At 42.9% G+C, this 20,326-nt stretch overlaps 1 protein-coding gene across 2 annotated transcripts in view; it reads left to right on the plus strand.

The window, feature by feature from the left end:
- Positions 1 to 15,588, plus strand: part of DDC (dopa decarboxylase) — a 124,291-nt gene extending 108,703 nt beyond the window's left edge. For both annotated transcript variants that reach the window (XM_073332726.2, XM_078851674.1), the window contains exon 15: positions 10,797 to 15,588. In XM_073332726.2, coding sequence (XP_073188827.2) covers positions 10,797 to 11,006 — 210 coding nt within the window. In that variant the 3' untranslated portion in view covers positions 11,007 to 15,588. The remainder of the gene's footprint in view (positions 1 to 10,796) is intronic.
- Positions 15,589 to 20,326: the final 4,738 nt, after the last annotated feature.

The following is a 20,326-nucleotide window of genomic DNA, read 5'->3' on the forward strand; positions in this document are numbered from 1 at the left end:
ACTTTTCTTAAGACGAACAAGCAAGTCCAGCTTCTTTTGATGGCATGATGTTATTTTTCAGACATTACTTTCTTGGTTGTTCAATTGTCTCAGTTACCTGGGGTTTGATGCAACTGGTTGAGGAATCAAGATGAATGCCTAACAATGAAGGTTTCAGCTGAACTGAGCTGGGGTAGTAAAGTAGTTTCTTTTGTACCTGTGCTGTAAATAAAAAAGGATACCCTGCTGGTAGAACAGATGCAACATTGTGGAGTTTTTCTGATTAGCAAAGGCCTGTTAAAGTTCTGAATATTTTTTTCTTCCTAATAATAAGTTTTTCAATAGTTCTGTCATAAATATAAAGGGAAGGGTAAACATCTTTAAATCCCTCCTGGCCAGGGGGAAAACCCTTTCACCTGTAAAGGGTTAAGAAGCTAAGACAACCTTGCTGGCACCTGACCAAAATGACCAATGAGGAAACAAGATACTTTCAAAGCTGGGGGTGGGGGGCACAAACCAGGACCAGAGCAGGAATGCAGGTCAGAACTCCTGTAAAAGTCAGTAAGCAATCTAGTTAGATATGCGTTAGAGTCTGTTTGTTTAAATGGCTGATAAAATAAGTTGTGCTGAATGGAATGTATATTCCTGTTTCTGTATCTTTTTGTAATTTAAGATTTTGCCGAGAGGGCTTCTCTATGTTTTGAATCTGATTACCCTGTAATTCATTGTTCGTAAGATCCAAGGGTTTGGGTCTGTGTTCACCTATGCAAATTGGTGAGGATTTTTTTATCAAGCCTTCCCCAGGAAAGGGGGTGTAGGGCCTGGGGGGATTTTGGGAGGAAAGATGTTTCCAAGTGGGATCTTTCCCTTTTATATTTGTTAGACGCTTGGTGGTGGCAGCAATAAAGTCCAGGGGCAAAAGGTAAAATAGTTTGTACCTTGGGGAAGTTTTAACCTAAGCTGGTAAAAATGAGCTTAGGAGTTATTTCATGCAGGTCCCCACATCTGTACCCTAGAGTTCAGGGTGGGGAAGGAACCTTGACATGGTGGCAGAGCGGTGGGATTAACTTGAAATCATTTTGAGATCAATTTGAGATTTTTTGAACCAGAAGCACAGATTTTAAAAAGGGAGTTTTTTTCCCCCTTTGGGCTGTTGGAAAGCAGGTTTTAAGCTGAAAGCCGTGAGAATTTTTTTGTCTCTGCTTGGGGGCCAGAGCAGAGACAAAAGGGAATTGTCTTTTGTGAGCTGGAGTTTTCTCTACCTAAAGGCAGGGTAGTTAAACCTCCTGCAGGGAAATTCACAAGTCTTCACAGACTTGAAGAGGTGGGTTGTTGTTTGTTTGTTTGTTTTTTTGCTAAGAGCAACTAGAGGCTTTTTCTGCCTATTTGCCTGGAGAAAAAGGTGTTAGTTTTTTTTTTTTTAAAGGATCTTTCTGTAGGCTGACAATCCCTATCAGAGAACATAAGTATCCGGCTACAGCACAACCCTTTTTTTTTTTTTTTTTTTTTGGAAAAGGCAAGTTTTGTTTGTTTGTTTTATTTCTAAGTCTCGGGTGTAAAGTTAGTGAAAAACAGAGAGGCAAACATGACAGAGCCCAAGGCAGAAACAGCCAAAGAGGCTGCCCACAGGAGAGCTATGGAGACAAAGGATAAAGAATGGAAGCATGCTCAGGAGGAAAGGGAGGCTGCCCACAGGAGCGCTATGGAGGCAAGGGAAAACGAAATGGAGGAAAAGGAAAAAGAGAGGAAGCATGCTGAGATGGAGAAGGAAAAAAAGAGGAAGCATGCACTGGAGATGGCAAAGGCTGAGCGGAATCTACTGGATAACCCTAACCATCCTTCCCCAACAATCCACAAATGGGAGCGACTATGTCCACAGTATGATGAATCCAGTGATATTGCTGAATATTTTCTCACCTTTGAGAGACTGTGCACTCTCCATAAAATTCCTGAAGCTCACAAGATGACCACAATGGTCGCAAAGTTAACTGGAAGAGCTCTGGACATATTCAATAAGATGCCTATTGATGAGGCTTCTGACTATAATAAGTTCAAGGATTTGGTTTTAAAGCAATTTCAGATTACATCTGAAACGTACAGAGTAAAATTTCGAACCCTTAAGAAAGGGCCTGGATTAAGTAATGTGGCTTATCTAAACCAGATGAAGGATCTGTTAGATAAATGGGTCCAAGGAAGGAGTGTCACTAGCTTTGACGGAATGTGTGATTTGATAGCTCAGGAGCAATTCCTGACTATGTCCAAGGAGGAAATAAAACAGTGTTTATGGGATAAGGAAATGGACTCAGCAGAAAGTCTTGTTTCTTATGCTGATCAATACAAGCAGTCCCAAACCTCCAGAGAGGCGGGGCAAGCCGGAACAAAATGGGTGGAGGAAGGAGAGAGGAACAACCCTGGTCGCAGTTGGAGCGGATACCAGAAGGGACACCCTCAGACCACCCCCTACTACCGGGGGCAGCCCAAGGCCCCAGCTACACACCAAGGAATACTCCAGACACCTTATCATCCTGCCAACACCATTCTCCAGCAACTCACCTCGTCCCAATGACCCGTCAGCTGGAGGATGTTCTAAATGTAAAGAGCTGGGGCATGTAAAGGCCAACTGCCCCAAGAATCCCAACAGATTACAGTTCATTGCACTGGAATCACACCAGAGGTCCTCAGGCCCAGATACCTCCCAGATACCCTCAGAGCAGAGGGAGACTGTGAGTGTGGGCGGGAAGAAGGTCACCGCATGGAGGGACACCAGAGCACAAGTGTCAGCTATCCAGGCTTCCTTAGTGGACGCCAATTTAATCGACCCAGAGATCCAAGTGACAATTCAACCCTTCAAGTCCAACTCTTTCAATTTGTCTACAGCCAAGTTGCCTGTCCAGTACAAGGGCTGATCAGGAACGTGGACTTTTGCAGTCTGTGATGATTATCCCATCCCCATGCTGTTGGGGAAAGACTTGGCCAATCATGTGAAGCGAGCCAAGAGGGTGGGAATGGTCACCCACAGCCAGGCTAAGCAAGCCATCACACTTAGCTCTGTTCCGGAAACTTCTACCAGGACCCGGTCAGAGGTAATGGAACCGGACCCCATGCCAATGTCTGCAACAGCAGTAGTGGATCCAGTCCCAGAGACCCAGTCAGAGCCAGCCCCAGAACCGGCGGAACAACCAGCATCAGAACCATTGCCAGCACTGAATCCTGGACTTGCAACTCCAACACCAGAGGGCCCCACCGAACCTGAACCGGTAGCAGCCGATAACCTCACACAAGAGGCTCAGCCGGAGCCTGAACCTGAACATAGTGCACCAGCGGAGAGCAGTTCACAATCAACGGAAACAGCCCCATTCCCTACATCGCTTCCAGAGGGACCAAGCCTAGATCCACAATCCAATGAGGAACTGATGTCTCCAGCATCAAGGGAACAGTTCTAGACCGAACAGGAAGCAGTTGAAAGCCTCCAGAGAGCTTGGACGGCGGCACAGAGCAACCCACCACCTCTCAGCTCTTCTAATCAATCCAGGTTTGTTGTAGAAAGGGACTTTTATACAAGGAAACTCTTTCTGGTGGACACCAGGAAGACTGGCATCCTCAGAGACAGTTGGTAGTTCCAACTAAGTACCGGGTAAAGCTCTTGATCTTAGCCCACGATCATCCCAGTGGCCATGCTGGGGTGAACAGGACCAAAGACCATTTGGGGAAGTCATTCCACTGGAAGGGAATGGGCAAGGATGTTTCTACCTATGTCCGGTCTTGTGAGGTATGCCAAAGAGTGGGAAAACTCCAAGACCAGGTCAAAACCCCTCTCCAGCCACTCCCCATCATTGAGGTTCCATTTCAGAGAGTAGCTGTGGATATTCCAGGTCCTTTTCCAAAAAAGACACCCAGAGGAAAGCAGTACATACTGACTTTCATGGATTTTGCCCCCCGATGGCCGGAAACAGTAGCTCTAAGCAACACCAGGGCTAAAAGTGTGTGCCAGGCACTAGCGGACATTTTTGCCAGGGTAGGTTGGCCCTCCGACATCCTCACAAATGCAGGAACAAATTTCCTGGCGGGAACTATGGAAAGCCTTTGGGAAGCTGATGGGGTGAATCACTTGGTTACCACCCCTTACCATCATCAAACAAATGGCCTGGTGGAGAAATTTAATGGGACTTTGGGGACCATGATACGTAAATTCGTAAATGAGCACTCCAATGATTGGGACCTAGTTTTGCAGCAGTTGCTCTTTGCCTACAGAGCTGTACCACATCCCAGTTTAGGGTTTTCACAATTTTAACTTGTATATGGCCGCGAGGTTAAGGGGCCATTACAGTTGGTGAAGCAGCAATAGGAGGCGTTTACACCTTCTCCAGGAACTCACATTCTGGACTTTGTAACCAACCTACAAAACACCCTCTGAACCTCTTTAGCCCTTGCTAAACAAAACCTACAGGATGCTCAAAAAGAGCAAAAAGCCTGGTATGATAAACATGCCAGAGAGCGTTCCTTCAAAGTAGGGGACCAGGTCATTGTCTTAAAGGTGCTCCAAGCCCATAAAACGGAAGTGTCGTGGGAAGGGCCATTCACGGTCCAGGAGCACCTGGGAGCTGTTAATTATCTCACAGCATTCCCCACCTCCAACCGAAAGCCTAAGGTGTACCATATTAATTCTCTAAAGCCCTTTTATTCCAGAGAATTAAAGGTTTGTCAGTTTACAGCCCAGTGAGGAAATGACGCTGAGTGGCCTGAAGGTGTCTACTATGAAGGGAAAAGTGCTGGTGGCGTGGAAGAGGTGAGCCTCTCCATGACCCTTGGGCGTATGCAGCGACAGCAGATCAAGGAGCTGTGCACTAGCTATGCGCTGATGTTCTCAGCCACCCCAGGACTGACTGAATGGGCATACCACTCCATTGACACAGATAATGCTCACCCAATTAAAGTCCAACCTTACCAAGTGTCTCCTCAAGCTAAAACTGCTATAGAACGGGAGATCCAGGATATGCTACAGATGGAGGTAATCCACCCCTCTGGCAGTGCCTGGGCATCTCCAGTGGTTCTAGTTCCCAAACCAGATGGGGAGATACGTTTCTGCGTGGACTACCATAAGCTAAACACTGTAACTCACCCAGACAACTATCCAATGCCACACACAGATGAACTATTAGAGAAACTGGGACGGGCGCAGTTCATCTCTACCTTGGACTTAACCAAGGGGTACTGGCAGGTACCTCTAGATGAATCCCCCAAGGAAAGGTCAGCCTTCACCACATACGTTGGGCTGTATGAATTTAATGTACTCCCTTTTGGGCTGCGGAATGCACCCGCCACCTTCCAAAGACTTGTAGATGGTCTCCTAGTGGGATTGGGAGAATATGCAGTCACCTACCTTGACGATGTGGCCATATTTTCGGATTCCTGGGCAGAACACCTGGAACATCTACAAAAAGTCTTCGAGCGCGTAAGGGAGGCAGGACTACCTGTTAAGGCTAAGAAATGTCAAATAGGCCTAAACAGAGTGTCTTACCTTGGACACCAGGTGGGTCAAGGAACTATCAACCCCCTACAGGCCAAAGTGGATGCTAACCAAAAGTGGCCTGTCCCAAAGTCAAAGAAACAGGTCCAATCCTTCTTAGGCTTGGCTGGATATTACAGGCGATTTGTACCGCAATACAACCAAATCGCCGCCCCACTGACAGACCTAACTAAAAAGAAACAGCCAAATGCCATTCAGTGGACCGAAGAGTGTCAGAAGGCCTTTAACCAGCTTAAAGCGACACTCATGTCTGACCCTGTGCTAAGGGTCCCAGACTTTGACAAACCGTTCCTAGTAACCACAGATGCATCTGAGCGTGGTGTGGGAGCAGTTTTAATGCAGGAAGGACCAGATCAAGAATTCCACCCTGTAGTGTTTCTCAGCAAGAAGCTGTCTGAGAGGGACAGCAACTGGTCAGTCAGTGAAAAAGAATGTTACGCCATTGTCTACGCTCTGGAAAAGCTATGCCCATATGTTTGTGGACGGCGTTTCCACCTGCAAACCAACCATGCTGCGCTACAGTGGCTTCATACCACCACAGGAAATAACAAAAAACTTATTTGGCGGAGTTTAGCTCTCCAAGATTTTGATTTCGACATACAACACATCTCAGGAGCTTCTAACAAAGTGGCTGATGCACTCTCCTGTGAAAGTTTCCTAGAATCAACTGGTTAAAATCGTCCTTGAGATGTGAAAAATATTGTTAGTCTTGATATACTTGGTAGTATATTTAGAGGTGCATGTGTCTTATTAACTCTGTTTTCTCCTCGAGCTCCAGGAAGAAATCACAGCCAGCATTTCACCCTATCTGTGATTTGGGGGGCGTGTCATAAATATAAAGGGAAGGGTAAACACCTTTAAATCCCTCCTGGCCAGAGGAAAAACCCTTTCACCTGTAAAGGGTTAAGAAGCTAAGACAACCTCGCTGGCACCTGACCAAAATGACCAATGAGGAGACAACATGCTTTCAAAGCTGGAGGGGGCAGAAACAAAGGTTCTCTCTGTCTGTGTGTTGCTTTTGCCGGGTCCAGAGCAGGAATGCAGGTCAGAACTCCTGTAAAAAGTCAGTAAGCAATCTAGTTAGATAAGCGTTAGATTCTGTTTTCTTTAAATGGCTGATAAAATAAGTTGTGCTGAATGGAATGTATATTCCTGTTTTTGTGTCTTTTTGTAACTTAAGGTTTAGCCTAGAGGGATTCTCTATGTTTTGAATCTGATTACCCTGGAAGGTATTTACCATCCTGATTTTACAGAGGTGATCCTTTTACTTTTTCTTTAATTAAAATTCTTCTTTTAAGAACTTGATTTCTTTTTCATTGTTCTTAAGATCCAAGGGTTTGGGTCTGTGTTCACCTATGCAAATTGGTGAGGACTTTTATCAAGCCTTCCCCAGGAAAGGGGGTGTAGGTTTTGGGGGGAAAGACGTTTCCAAGTGGGCTCTTTCCCTGTTATATTTGTTAGACGCTTGGTGGTGGCAGCAATAAAGTCCAGGGACAAAAGGTAAAATAGTTTGTACCTTGGGGAAGTTTTAACCTAAGCTGGTAAAAATAAGCTTAGGGTTTTTTTCATGCAGGTCCCCACATCTGTACCCTAGAGTTCAGGGTGGGGAAGGAACCTTGGCAAGCTCAATGGAAGGTTTTGAGGCATAGGGCTTGTGGAAGTTATTGCTGACATGAAAAATATTTTTAGACCTATTTTCTCATATGGAATAAGCAGACACAGAGAATTTTGTAGGTCTGGTGACAGCTGTGAAGTGCTCTATCTGTACTTTCAAGGAGCATTCCTGGTGAAATGGAGCATGGCAACGCATGAATTGTCACATTTGATCAGACCAATGGTCCATTTAAGTCCAGTCTTCTGTCTCTGATGCTCAAAGGAAGGTGTAAGACCCTCATAATGGACAATTATGAAATAGTGGGCAGATGCTGGATGTCTTGGGCACTTTTCAGAATAAAGACTTGGCTAGAGCAATGCTAGATTCTTTAGCAACCTGGAGGCAACAAGGCCTTCAAGCCCTCCTCCTTTTTGGATTTTACCACTGTTGCACAAATGTTTGTATGAAGGGCTGCCCACCATTGTCTCTGTGGCTTTACTCACTTTCTGAATCACTCTTTCAAAATCAAGTTTTGTGTTTATCAAATTCCCAGGAAAATCCCCTTTAGATCTAATGTACCCGCACCTCTTCTCTATTGTTCGTGATGGGGGATTGGGGTGATAGTGCCGCATACCGAGAAAGAAAACTTGATGCAATATCTAGAGATAGTGAAAAGTTTAATTTTTTCCCTTTTGTTTTTGATTAAACTTTTTTCGTTGTCTTGCTTAATTAAAACTTTTAAATCTCTGCATTTTTTCCTTTCACACTATTGAACAGATGCACTAATGATGCCTAGGTATCATATGGTAGAGTGCTCTCCAAAGGAAAAATCTGGGGGCTAATGTGTCAATGGGTTAATTTTTGGTTTCCTTGTCATGACTGCAGATGAATATGAGAAAAGTTGGTCAATTTCTCTGAGGGGCAGGAAGAATAATGTCTTATTAAAACTGACATGCTCGATCAGTGCTGGCTACTTGCCTCCCAAAGCTCTGGGAGGGGATTAGTCCTCACTAACTTCAATTTGATGTGACACCAGAGTGTCAAAGCAACCCCTAAGAGCTTCTGTGGGAATATAAGAGAAAAAAGATGTGCACAGCTATTTTTCAAGAGAGCAGTAACTTAACATGAGATAACTGAGACCTAAATGCTAATGCTGTGCTGTTGAATGACATGTTGAATATAGAGGGAAAGGATCATCAATTTTATGATGGATTATCATCCAGAACAAAGAGATATATATGTGCCCAGGACAGAAAGCTCACCAACAAAAAATTGAGTGTGAGATTAGTTGTCTTGGTGATCAGTAGTGAGAGCGCAGTTCATGTTTCATCATGATTTTCTGCAGAGATAAGGGTCTGCCTGCCAGGAGTCAAACTTCCTCAAAGTACAGGGTAAATTGCATATAGCATTTTGATTTGGGACCGTCTCTATTATAACATGATCAAAGGGTGTGTGGAAGAAGACATTTCCCACTTGTGACAGTAGGGAAACTGTCAATTACCTTCCGTATGTTTTTTTTCCCCCAAAAGGGCAAAATTAGTTAGGCTTGCCACCGTGTATAGTACTGAAAGAACTATAGCATGTGTTCTAAAGGGGAGGTTTTCAAAAGCACGTAAGGGAGTTAGGATCACAGGTCCCACTGGACTTGTGTTCCTAAATGTTTTAGGTGCTATTGCAAATCTGCCCCTGAAAGCTTTGCAGATTGATTCAGTTCATTTCTGAATTGCCTGTGTTCTGACAGCAGCAATCTATGCCTCCCGTGTAAACCTGTTTCACCTACTTACCGGGCAGCAGGACAGAAGCGACTGAGGGAGGAGTTGCTGCATAACCTCAGACGTATCTGTGCAAAACAACTGCCAACACTTGAGGTCAACAAAGGCTACCCTGAAAAAGTACTGCAAACTGGTCCGCAAGGTTCAGGGTGTAACTCCAAGCCTGCTGGTATAAGAGTTAGGTACATTCCCCTAAAAGGGCATAATAAAAAGACATAGAAAAGTATGCAGTAAAAACAACCAGGAATGGGTCCCTTTGGATAGTTTGTGCATGTTTTTTTAAAAGATTAATTTAAAACAATTTATTTCTCTTTGGAAAAATCTGTTTTCAGTCCCAAACCTGAACTGATAAACATGGCCCTTTCAAATGTTTGCCTGGGAATGACTCATATGACTCTAGTTGGGTCGAAGTGGGAGATCAGACCTCTCAAAAGCACTGCTTGGAACATTAGGAGTTGGGACTGGCACCACACTGGTCACTCTCAAAAATAAAATCCTACCACTCAGCCATGGAGAGTACAGAAGGCATTTCAAGGTGCCACTGCAATGGAAGGAAGCATAATCTAATGATTCATGCATTAGAGACTCCTTCTGTGACCTTCAGCAAGTCATTTTAACCTCCCTGCCTCAGTTTCCCTATCTATGGAAAGCGGATACAATCTAACTGACAGTGGGGAGAATTACTTTATTCATATTTCTAAAAAACTCTAATGCCTGATAAGATAATCTGTATAAGATTCCAGCACTGTCACCTGTTTTTTGTGTTACTCTGAAGCCTAGAACGTCCATAGAGTCATTTGTCGTGATGGAAACAACTACAAGCAACTACAAGCAACAAACAACTACATACTACAAGTTGATAGCTTTATGTTTAGAATATTACCAGGATGAATCATGACAAGAGTATATTGTCTCTTACTGTCCAACTTTTAAGTTCTCAGCCATTTTGACTTTACAAAATACAGCTGTGCAGTGTACAACTACTATGAAGTATGCAATGTAATGTATCTATGCCATGCTAAGAGTCCTAGACCATTGGGATGTCAAAGAAAACTCAATCACCACCCTTACTCTACAGCTAATTTGCATTTCATTGTGTGAAGACTACACAGATGCTGGATTACTTGGCCCAACTGCCACATCCATTCCACACAAAATACCCCAAACACACCTAGGCCCTCGCTGCAACATACCTCTTATCCGCCACTCTCACAAATTATCATGAAATCATCAGCACCATGTACACACACTCCCACCTCCACTCATATTTCCTATGAAACCATAAACTTGAGTGGCAAAGCTGCAGGTCATCACTAGTAGGTATTATATGGAGGAACAAGTTCTCTAACAATGCAGACTTTTTTTTAGGGTTTCTGCTACTATAAGCAAAATTCATACCTTCACTTTAAGCCTTACATGAATTTGGCTTAACTGCCCTCCCCCACCCAGTCCTTTCTATCTTTATGTTCAAACATGTCTTCAATGGGAGTTGTATTTGAATAAAAACTGTAGGATTTAGTTCACAAATATTAATATTTCATTGCAAAACTTCTTCCTAATTGTCTTTGATTAGCTCTTAAAATATTAGAAAGGCAGTTACAATAATGAACATTTTTATATAAAATTGCAGATATTGATGACCTCTTCTCCCCCAAAACTTGTCTGCCATCAGAAATGCCCTAGACCACTGCTTCTCAACCATTTGGTGTCCATGATTCACAAAATGACTGAAAAATTATCCCATGACCCACTGTATTCTCACAAACTTTTGGTGGCAAAGGATTGAGGAATTTGGGTCATGGGAAGAAATAATGGGTGGAGACTAGTGCTGGTATTATAGTTAGGTAGACAGTGCTGGTTGGTGGGACCAAGAGATAACAAACCAGCATTTAAAATTCATGTTTATTGTTTACAATTATTTCAGGGCTCTAATGAACTGAATGAGGCACTTCTTAAAAGCATAAATGATGCCAGGAAGATCCATCTGGTTCCATGTCACCTGAGAGAGAAGTTTGTGCTACGTTTTGCCATTTGTTCCCGCACAGTGGAGTCTGTCCATATCCAATTTGCCTGGAAGCACATCTCAAAGCTAACAACTGAACTTCTGAAAGCACAGGACAAGCAGCAGCCATAAGGAATGTGGGTGAGGTGAGGGGTGTTAACTTGGCAGCATGGAGAAAATCAATTTTCTTTAGTGGGAGTGGGAATTATGAGGGGGGAAATGTAGCTATTGATATTATATGGCCCAGCTACACTAGCAAAATTACTGTCAGCAAATTGTGTTGTACCATGGTTCCTGACTGCATTATACCATGATTTGGACTTAGTGATTTATAGATGGAACCAGGCGGTGCTGTTGCGATGTTAACAAGCAGTATTATGGCCCTGTAAAAATCAGGGCTGTATGGAGTTCTATAAATGGTTTTAACACTCTTTGTTCTTGCCTGTGTAGACAGGACCAAATTACCTTATTATAATACAGTTAGAGCACTATCCTATTACAGGTCTATTTGTTACCATGGTAGTTTTGCAAGTGGCCCTTGGAGACACCTGCTTTCCTAGGTGGCAGAGCCAGTGGTAAGAAAGGAATTAGAGGAACTCTAATAGCTCCTAATGTAACAATTTTCTATGTAGATTCCTCTACCTTCCTTTAAAAGGGGTTTGTTATTTGGAGGCAGCCATCCTCTTAAAATGCAGTGTTCTGCATATTGCTAATTCTGTTTGCCTACATAGGTACTTCTATGGCTTACATCAGTGTAGTATCTGACTGCCTAACTGGTGCTGCAAGAACTAGGGAACCAGAAACACTTTTAAACTAAGGAATATGCACATTTTATTTGGATTTGACTTCAATAATAAAATGTTTATAGACCTGATGTCACTGGAATGTAGTGCCAGCCTTCTGGCAGGTAGAAGAACCAACTCAAACCTTTAAATAGTGAAAACAATAGGTATTTAAATTTAAAGGGGTTTGTTCTCCTGAACCCAATAGGGCAAGGAAAGAATAGACTGTTTCCTCACTCCCACCTCCCCTCCCCACACACCACCACTTCCCACAGTGTAATTCTTTGAACATGTAAGAATCCACTCCACTTAGATGAAAAATTGACCTAAATCCAGAAACCACGGCTCAGTCCAACTAGCTGGATGGGGTTCTGGGAAGAAGCAGGGGTGGAGGAACCCACTCTGCCTCCCTGGGCTGAAGTATATTCTATGTATCCTTATATCCCCTGTACCCTGTTTGGGAAGGGAGAACAGGAGAATCTGCACAGACTGAGATCATTTGGCCCTTTCCCCAGGCACCCCATTCCCTGCTCTCATTTGCTCCTTGGGGGTACATATTCCCTCTACAATCTTCCCATTTCCTCCCTGTACCTGGATCTGCTGCCAATGATCCTACAGTGGTCATGCTTTAAATGTTTCTGTTGATTTGATAGACTTTGAGAGACATTTCCTACAAATTGGTTGAAATGTTTTAAGTGTGAGTGATGTATTAAAATAAATTTACATTGAAATGATTTTTAAAAAAAATCATGAACTGTTAACATCTCAGAATATTGAACAGCAACATTATCAAAGTACAAATGTACTTTCTATCATTTCTACCATTTGAGTACACGTTTGTAATTTCCCAGACTGGACCATAAAAATAGCCTGGTCAATGTTGTTCTCATATTCTCATGTACCAGCACAATGCTACTGTTCTGGGATTTCTAACACATCAAATACCATGTTTTACAACTTTTCATTAAAAGTAAAAAAAATTAAATCTTGAAAACAGATGTTAGGTTTACACATATTTAAAAACAGAAAAATTACATTTGAGACTAACCTACTTAAATCGATATCATACTTACAGCAATGTAAGCCTAAAAAATTCATTTGCTCTGAAGCCACATAGATGACCATTAATTACTATGTCATATCTGAGGCGTTGTTCATCATATAAATTATTATTAACGATTAAAAGGGGATTGGGCTGTCTTTGAGTTATATTTTATGTTGAATTAAAAAAAATCAGTCTACTCCAAATTGATACATCTTGAAATGCTGTGTAAGGATTTCACCTGTAATCGTAATTTGTGCACTACCTGACTCTTTTCATGAAATTACCATATTGCCTCTGTATTTCTAAATTCATTTCTGAGGAAATGATTTACGTGAAGAATAATCTGTAAACTATGTTGTGTGACATGATGCTATATGGTCTTTAAAGCAGCTAATTTATGTGGTGTAATGTGTAACAAACCTCTTAGACATAATACCACTGTAACTGTGATTGTAAAATGTTGCTTCTGTTCCCACGTTAGTCAAAGATGATTTATTGTTGTATTACTGTCCGTTTTTGTTCCATCCACTGTAACTTTGGAGTATGAAATATTACTTTCAGAAATGTAAACCATAAATATAATTCAAGGTCCATGTTGAAAATATGTGCCTATGATTCTGATAAACCCACAGAATAAAGGAAATGTGCAGTTCAAGCACTCCATCATTATGTTACCCTATAAAACTTAAATATTGCCAGGGATGAGCCCCAGGACCACTGACCTTATTAAGACTCTTATTTAAAATATGAATTCCAGACTGCCATTTCTGGGGTAAACTAAAAGAATAAATGGATATCAAAGGAGCTTGAATTCCCTTGATCTGGATGTTTTAAAAAAAATGATTTCAAATGCAACGAAGAGAAGGAAGATATGGTAAATCAGTCTGAAACACCAGGCAACATTCAGACAGGTGATTGAGCCACTGTGCAAAACATTGCTCTTGGCTACATTATTATCAATTCAGAGTAACTTCACTGACTTAAGTGGAGTTCAAGTGAAATTTTAAGGGTATATGTAAGCACAGAATGTGGTGCACTGTGTACAGATGATCAATAGACTGAGTGAAGCTGAGGATTTTAGCTGTCATATTGTTCCTCTTAAGTGTTCACTTAAAAAAATACATTATTCTGGTCTCAAAACCAAGGAAGCCGCTTTGTCTTCTGGCTTTCTAGCCAATAAGTCTCCCATACGGAAATAATTTTTACAGGCTTCACATTAGAAAACACTTGTCTGGTAACCAGAGAAGAATTACAGCTCCTCCACCAGATGGACCAATGTTTTTGTGAGGTAAGTAGATAAACCGCTCTGTGCAGGACAAGACAGGTCAGATTCTGATGTTGGATATGGTAGGGTAAATCCAAGATAATTCCACATAAATCAGTGGAGTTGCCTGGGTTTACTACTGTAACTGAAATGAAAACCTGTCTCATAGTAACTGAATGGGAAATGCATAAGGGAAGGAAACACTGCACGGAGCATGAATTTTTACTAGACCTGGTCAGAAAATTTCTGACAAAATGAAATTTCATTGAGAAACAAATACATTTTAACCAAAAAGTTGTTTCCATGCAGCTCTAATCCAAATACTAAGTAATCATTTTGAAAAAGTATAGCCATTTTTATAACTGAAATTATTCTAAATGTAGTAAAAAGATTTTTAAAAAATTAAAAAGAGATTTTGCTCCAATTGCTTTTTTTAAAACAAGAAGTTAAAGGTCTGTAGATTTACAGTGCCCCTTACTTAGCACCAAGTGGAAATCTATGTTTCATATTTACTTGTTTCTAAATGCCAGGGGTGATGTGACTTGTTATAATTCAAAAGAAAAAGGTGAAGGATTTTTTTCACACCTTCCTGTACCCTATTTTCCCTTGGAAGGTAAAGGGTGGGTAGTTAAGGAAGGTATTATTGTTGCCTTGAAGTGCTGACATTACTTTATTGCAAAAAATATACTTTGCCATGTAATCAATTTAAGAACAAAAGCATCATTTGTGAAAACTAAGTGATTAGAAGAAACACCATAACCATGGTGTTACTCTTATGCAGCTATAAAATCCATTTGTGGGTGAAATGGCTTCTGGAAACCAATGCGGGGTCAATGCATGAACCCAGATCCGTTGTGCCTTTTCTTCAAAAGCTGACACAATCTGTGCTGATTCATGTTGTTTAACATTGATGATGACTATGAAGCCTAGTAAGAGCACTTTAGCAGAATATCCAAATTCCGCAGAATATCCAAATTCCACAGAATATAATTTAGCTGCTGGATGAGGGGGAAAATAAAATTAATCAAGCAATTTTGAATAACCTTTTGGATTTTTCTTAGCTAATACAATATGTACATTCTTACTGTGATAGTAGATTCAAATATATTTTATTACCTATTATAATATATTCTAAAACACTGATTATTGCTAATATGTAATACACTTGACTGCTTTAAAATTATAACAGTTCTACTGTTGCCCTCTTGCCTTCTAGTACTAAATTCTGTTAATCAGTTACTTTTCTTTGTTGTAAAACTGCAAAGGTACCATGTTCTGTGAGTGTTATCAATATTACTTCCCCCCCCCATCCCATCAGTTTGTCATCTATAACCAGCTAGACACCCTGACACTTGAAATGCTCAAGGACAGGAGCTAGAACATACAAGTGAGAACAAAAAAGTTGAAAAATGGAAGATAAGGGGGAAAAAAATCTCACTAGAATAACATAAATGATGGTTGGTGCCTAACTAGAATACACGGAGTGGCTTGACTTTGGTTGGAAAATGTTTAGATTCTTGGCGTCTTTTTGTTGTATAATAGAAAGCCTCTTGTACTTGAAGTCTGTATCCAAAGCCTATTAACCAAGCATGCAGAGTTTACGGACAACATTAATAAACAAAAATGAAGTAATTTGTATTGTCTACTTTTGTTATTAACCCAGCCTTCTCCATTTTATACCTACCATCAAAAGTTTAAGGGTTTCCAACTTCCTTAAGCAGCAGCAGCTCTACTGAAGTCAATGCACCTATTTTCAGCAGCAATGAATTTGACTCCATATTTTCTTTAGAGGTGTTAACTTGCAAATCATAGTTCCCATAGGACCCTCTCTCTTTTCTCAGACCACTCTGAAAAATCCTGACAATAAACAGACTTTTCATGAATTTGCATCCATCTCTGGACATAGGTGTAGTTACCATTCTGAAAAATGTAGAGCCACATGTTGATCTTCTACTGCTTCCTGTAATCCTGCAAGCTAGAGATGGTATTATACCCAGTAGGCCAAATTCTGGTCTGAGCAGCAACTTCAGTGAAATCAACTGAGTGTAACTGAGGGGGAAATCGAAGGTAATCGAGTTACAAGATGTAAACAGCAGCAAAATTTGTCCCACTATCACTAAAACAGAGTAGAAATACTACTTCACCCACCTTGTCTCTCTAATATCCTGGGACCGACACAGCTACAGCTACAATGCATAAAATAGCGTAGGACAGTTGAATATGCTGTAGGTCAGAGGTTCCCAAACAGTGGTACATGAATTTGCTGGAAGTGGTACACTGTAACAGCATGGTTGTTCCCTTCTAAGGGTAGTGGGACCTGGGCCAGCCAACCCTTATTCCATAGATAGGGCCTCTTTGAGGAAGCAGGTGTTCAAGGGAGCAGCAGACTAGCTGCGGGATGGTTGGTGTTAATCAGATAGCTACATCCAACATGATAAATCCTAGCTGTTAGGTGACTCCCAGGTAGAGAGAGAGGGCAGGCTGCCTTGAGGAGAATTACAGGAGAGTGGTTCCCTGGAATGGGAACCAAAACCAGAAGGGAGATTGGTGGGCTGGGGAAGCCTGCCTGAGTCATACCAAAGCCACATAAAGGAGACTATGGTGTCCAGCCCTGGAACAAAGGGGAAGAAGTGAGTCAAGGACCAAGGAAAGGTCTGAAGAATACAACTGGAACCTGGAGGGTTGGGGAAGCCTGCTTCAATCACAGCACAGCCCCAGGTAGGAGGCTCGTGGAATACTTTAACCTAGATGAAGGAGTTGATTAGGAAGACAGAGGCTGCAGTGGGACTGGCAGAGCTCTCTGATTCAGAGGGAATTGGCAACCTGAAGCCTTGGAACTAGGGTGAATTGGGAGCTGAAGTTGCCTGGGCCCTAAGTAAAGTCCCCCCCCCACACACACACTTCTAGCCAAGACTCCCCCACCTCTCGACCCATTCCCTCTGAGGCCTCGGCCCTTTTGTGCATGCCCACCGGAGGCTTCTCTCTACCATTTTACACACACGCTCACCACCAAACCCCTTTGAATGCCAGCCAGAAGCCCTATCCTCAATCTGGTCTCAGTAGAGCTATGTGGGTGTGACATTCCCCAGGGTACAAGCTAGACTCTCCAGCCCAGGGTTCCTGTTATACTGCTTTGCTAGTGAAAAAGCAACTTTTCCAGGCTCTGCTCTCGCACAGCCATTAGCATGTAAAATCACTCCCAGCAAAGTTACAAGAATGCTTTCCCAGCCACTAATGAACTACAAACAGGGTGACACCAGCAAATTCTTAGTCCTAGCCTTGCACCCTGAGAAATATGAGTCATGTACTGTCTAGCACACTAGTCAACAAGGCAAGCTCATTAATAGTCTGTTATTTCGTCAAAGGAAATGATTATGCACCAGCCTTTGTTAACCTGAGTAGAGATTGCCCAAACACTTGAACAAAAATGTATTGGTTCAGATAAAACAATAAAACAAGTTTATTAACTAGAGAAAGCTAGATGTCAAGTGATAAGTAAGGCTACGATTTAGTCATGGGTATTTTTAGTAAAAGTCATGGACAGGTCATGTGCAATAAACAAAAATTCACAGCCTGGGACCTGTCCATGAGTTTTACTAAAAATACCCATGACTAAATCTTGGGCGGGCATGGGGAACAATGCCGGGGGACCATCCGGAGGGGCCACTGCTGAGGTGGGTGGGGGGGTGCCGGGACCGCAGCTGCTCCAGCCAGCCACGTGGGGACCGCTAAAGAAATAAACAGCTATAACCACAATCTAATTCCTAAACTTTACCAAGCTCAGAAAGATTTGAAGCAAACAGCTTTCTCACGCCACCAGATGCTGCAGGCAGTTCACAGTTCTTAATTTACAGGCTGGATATCCTTTCAGCCTGGGACCACTTCCCTTAGTTCAATGTCCTTCAAATATTCATTGATGTTATGAGGAGAGAGACGTGAGGAGAAGGGTCTGTTGAACGGCCATGTCCAGCCTAAAGTGTACCCTGGGAGCTGTCACAACAGGAAACAAGTTTTCCTATCTTGCAAAACTGAGATTCTGATAATTAGCCCATTCTGCATGAGGATGAAAGTGGGACCTTTTGAAGCTTTTCACAAAACCCCAAAACTCCGACTGCCAATAACCTAGTTATTGGGATGTGGGAGATCTGGGTTCAAGTCCCTGGTCTGACTCGGGCAGACTAGAGATCTAGACCACTCAACTAGTCTGGAGTGGGACTTTCTCTGGTTATGACCAGAAATTCCATCCGAGAAACCTTTCCCAATGAAAGTTTTGCCAAAACTAGTACATTCCAACTAAATATTTTGGCTTTGACATGTCAGCATTTTCTGAGGAAAAAAATCTTTTGTCTAAGAATTCCCAACCCACTCTTAACCTCACGTCCTCTAACCCTCCTACCCAGACTCCGCCAGCCAAACTGCCTTCGCTTCTAATTTTCCCCAGGCACCTGTCCACCAGCCAAATTCAAAACTTTTTTTTTAAACTATGAGTCAGTAAATACTTATATCTATTTAGGCCTAAAATAAATGTGCACAAAAAGAAGAAATTTGTAAGAAGGTGGTATGTGAACCAATAAAGTTTGGGAACTGCCGCTGTTAGCGGAGCTCCAGTTAGGGTTGCCAGGCATCCAGTTTTTGACTGGAAAGCCAGGTTGAAAAGGGACCCTGGCAACACCGGTCAGAACCGCTGACCAGGCCGGTAAAATTCCTGTTGGCAGCACAGCAGAGCTAAGGCAGGCTCCCTGCCTGCCCTGGCTCCACGTGGCTGCTGGAAGCAGCCAGCATGTCTGTCATAAATATAAAGGGAAGGGTAAACACCTTTAAAATCCCTCCTGGCCAGAGGAAAAACCCTTTCACCTGTAAAGGGTTAAGAAGCTAGGATAACCTCGCTGGCACCTGACCACAATGACCAATGAGGAGACAAGATACTTTCAAAGCTGGAGGTGGGGAGAAACAAAGGGTCTGGGTTTGTCTGTGTGATGCTTTTGCCAGGGACAGAACAGGAATGGAGTCTTAGAACTTAGTAAGTAATCTAGCTAGATATGCGTTAGATTTTGTTTGTTTAAATGGCCGAGAAAATAAGCTGTGCTGAACGGAATGGATATTCCTGTTTTTGTGTCTTTTGGTAACTTAAGGTTTTGCTGAGAGGGATTCTCTATGTTTTGAATCTAATTACCCTGTAAGGTATTTACCATCCTGATTTTACAGAGGTGATTCTTTTTTACCTTTTCTTCTATTAAAATTCTTCTTTTAAGAAACTGAATGCTTTTTTCATTGTTCTTAAGATCCAAGGGTTTGGGTCTGTGGTCACCTATGCAAATTGGTGAGAATTTTTATCAAACCTTCCCCAGAAAAAAGGGGGTAAGATTTGGGAGGATTTTAGGGGGAAAGACGTTTCCAAACGAACTCTTTCCTAATAATAATAATACCGGTGTTAGACGTTTGGTGGTGGCAGCGAAAGTCCAAGGGCAAAAGGTAAAATAGTTTGTACCTTGGGAAAGTTTTAACCTAAGCTGGTAAAAGTAAGCTTAGGAGGTTTTCATGCAGGTCCCCACATCTGTACCCTAGAGTTCAGAGTGGGGAAGGAACCTTGACAATGTCCAACTCCTAGGTGCAGTGGTGGCCACAGGGGCTCCATGCGCTGCCCCCACCCCAAACTCTGGCTCTGCAGCGCCCATTGGCTGGGAACTGTGGCCAATGGGAGCTGTAGGAGCGGCGCCTGTGGGCACAGGCAGCTCTGCCTAGGGGCCGCAGGGACATGCTGGCCGTTTCCAGGATCTACCTAAGGTAAGCGCCACCCGACCAGAGCCCACACCCCAAACCCCCTCCTGTGCCCCAGCCCCAGCCCTGAGCCCCCCTCCCAAACCCAAATTCCCTCCTGGAGCCTGCACCCCCTCCCGCATCCCTAACCTTTGCCCCAGCCCAGTGAAAGTGACGGTGGGAGGAGAGCGAGTGATGGAGGGTGGAGGGATGGCGTGAGCGGATGGTGGGGCCTCGGGGCAGAAAAGGGGTAGTGGGGGGGGTGGAGCAGGAGGCAGCGCAAGGGTGTTCAGTTTCGTGTGATTAGAATGTTGGCAACCCTAGCTCCAGTAAATATTTTCAAACTAGCTGGACCTCCAGTGCCTCAGCCCCACAGCACATGCTGGGGATTGGGGCTTCAGCCCCATGGGAGGTGCCAGGGCTAAAGCCCTGAGCCCTGGTGTTCCCTTCCCCCTGCAGGGCTAAAGCACGGAGCCCCGAATGGGCGGAGGGCCCGGGCTTCTGGGAAATAATCATTGAGAATTTAAGCCCTGGCTGCTGTAGATAGTAATGGTGGCATAAGGAATAACAAAAACCCACCAATCAATGTAAGAAATGTTGCCCA

Source organism: Lepidochelys kempii, chromosome 2, assembly GCF_965140285.1.
Source record: "Lepidochelys kempii isolate rLepKem1 chromosome 2, rLepKem1.hap1, whole genome shotgun sequence".
Taxonomy (NCBI): Eukaryota; Metazoa; Chordata; order Testudines; family Cheloniidae; genus Lepidochelys; species Lepidochelys kempii.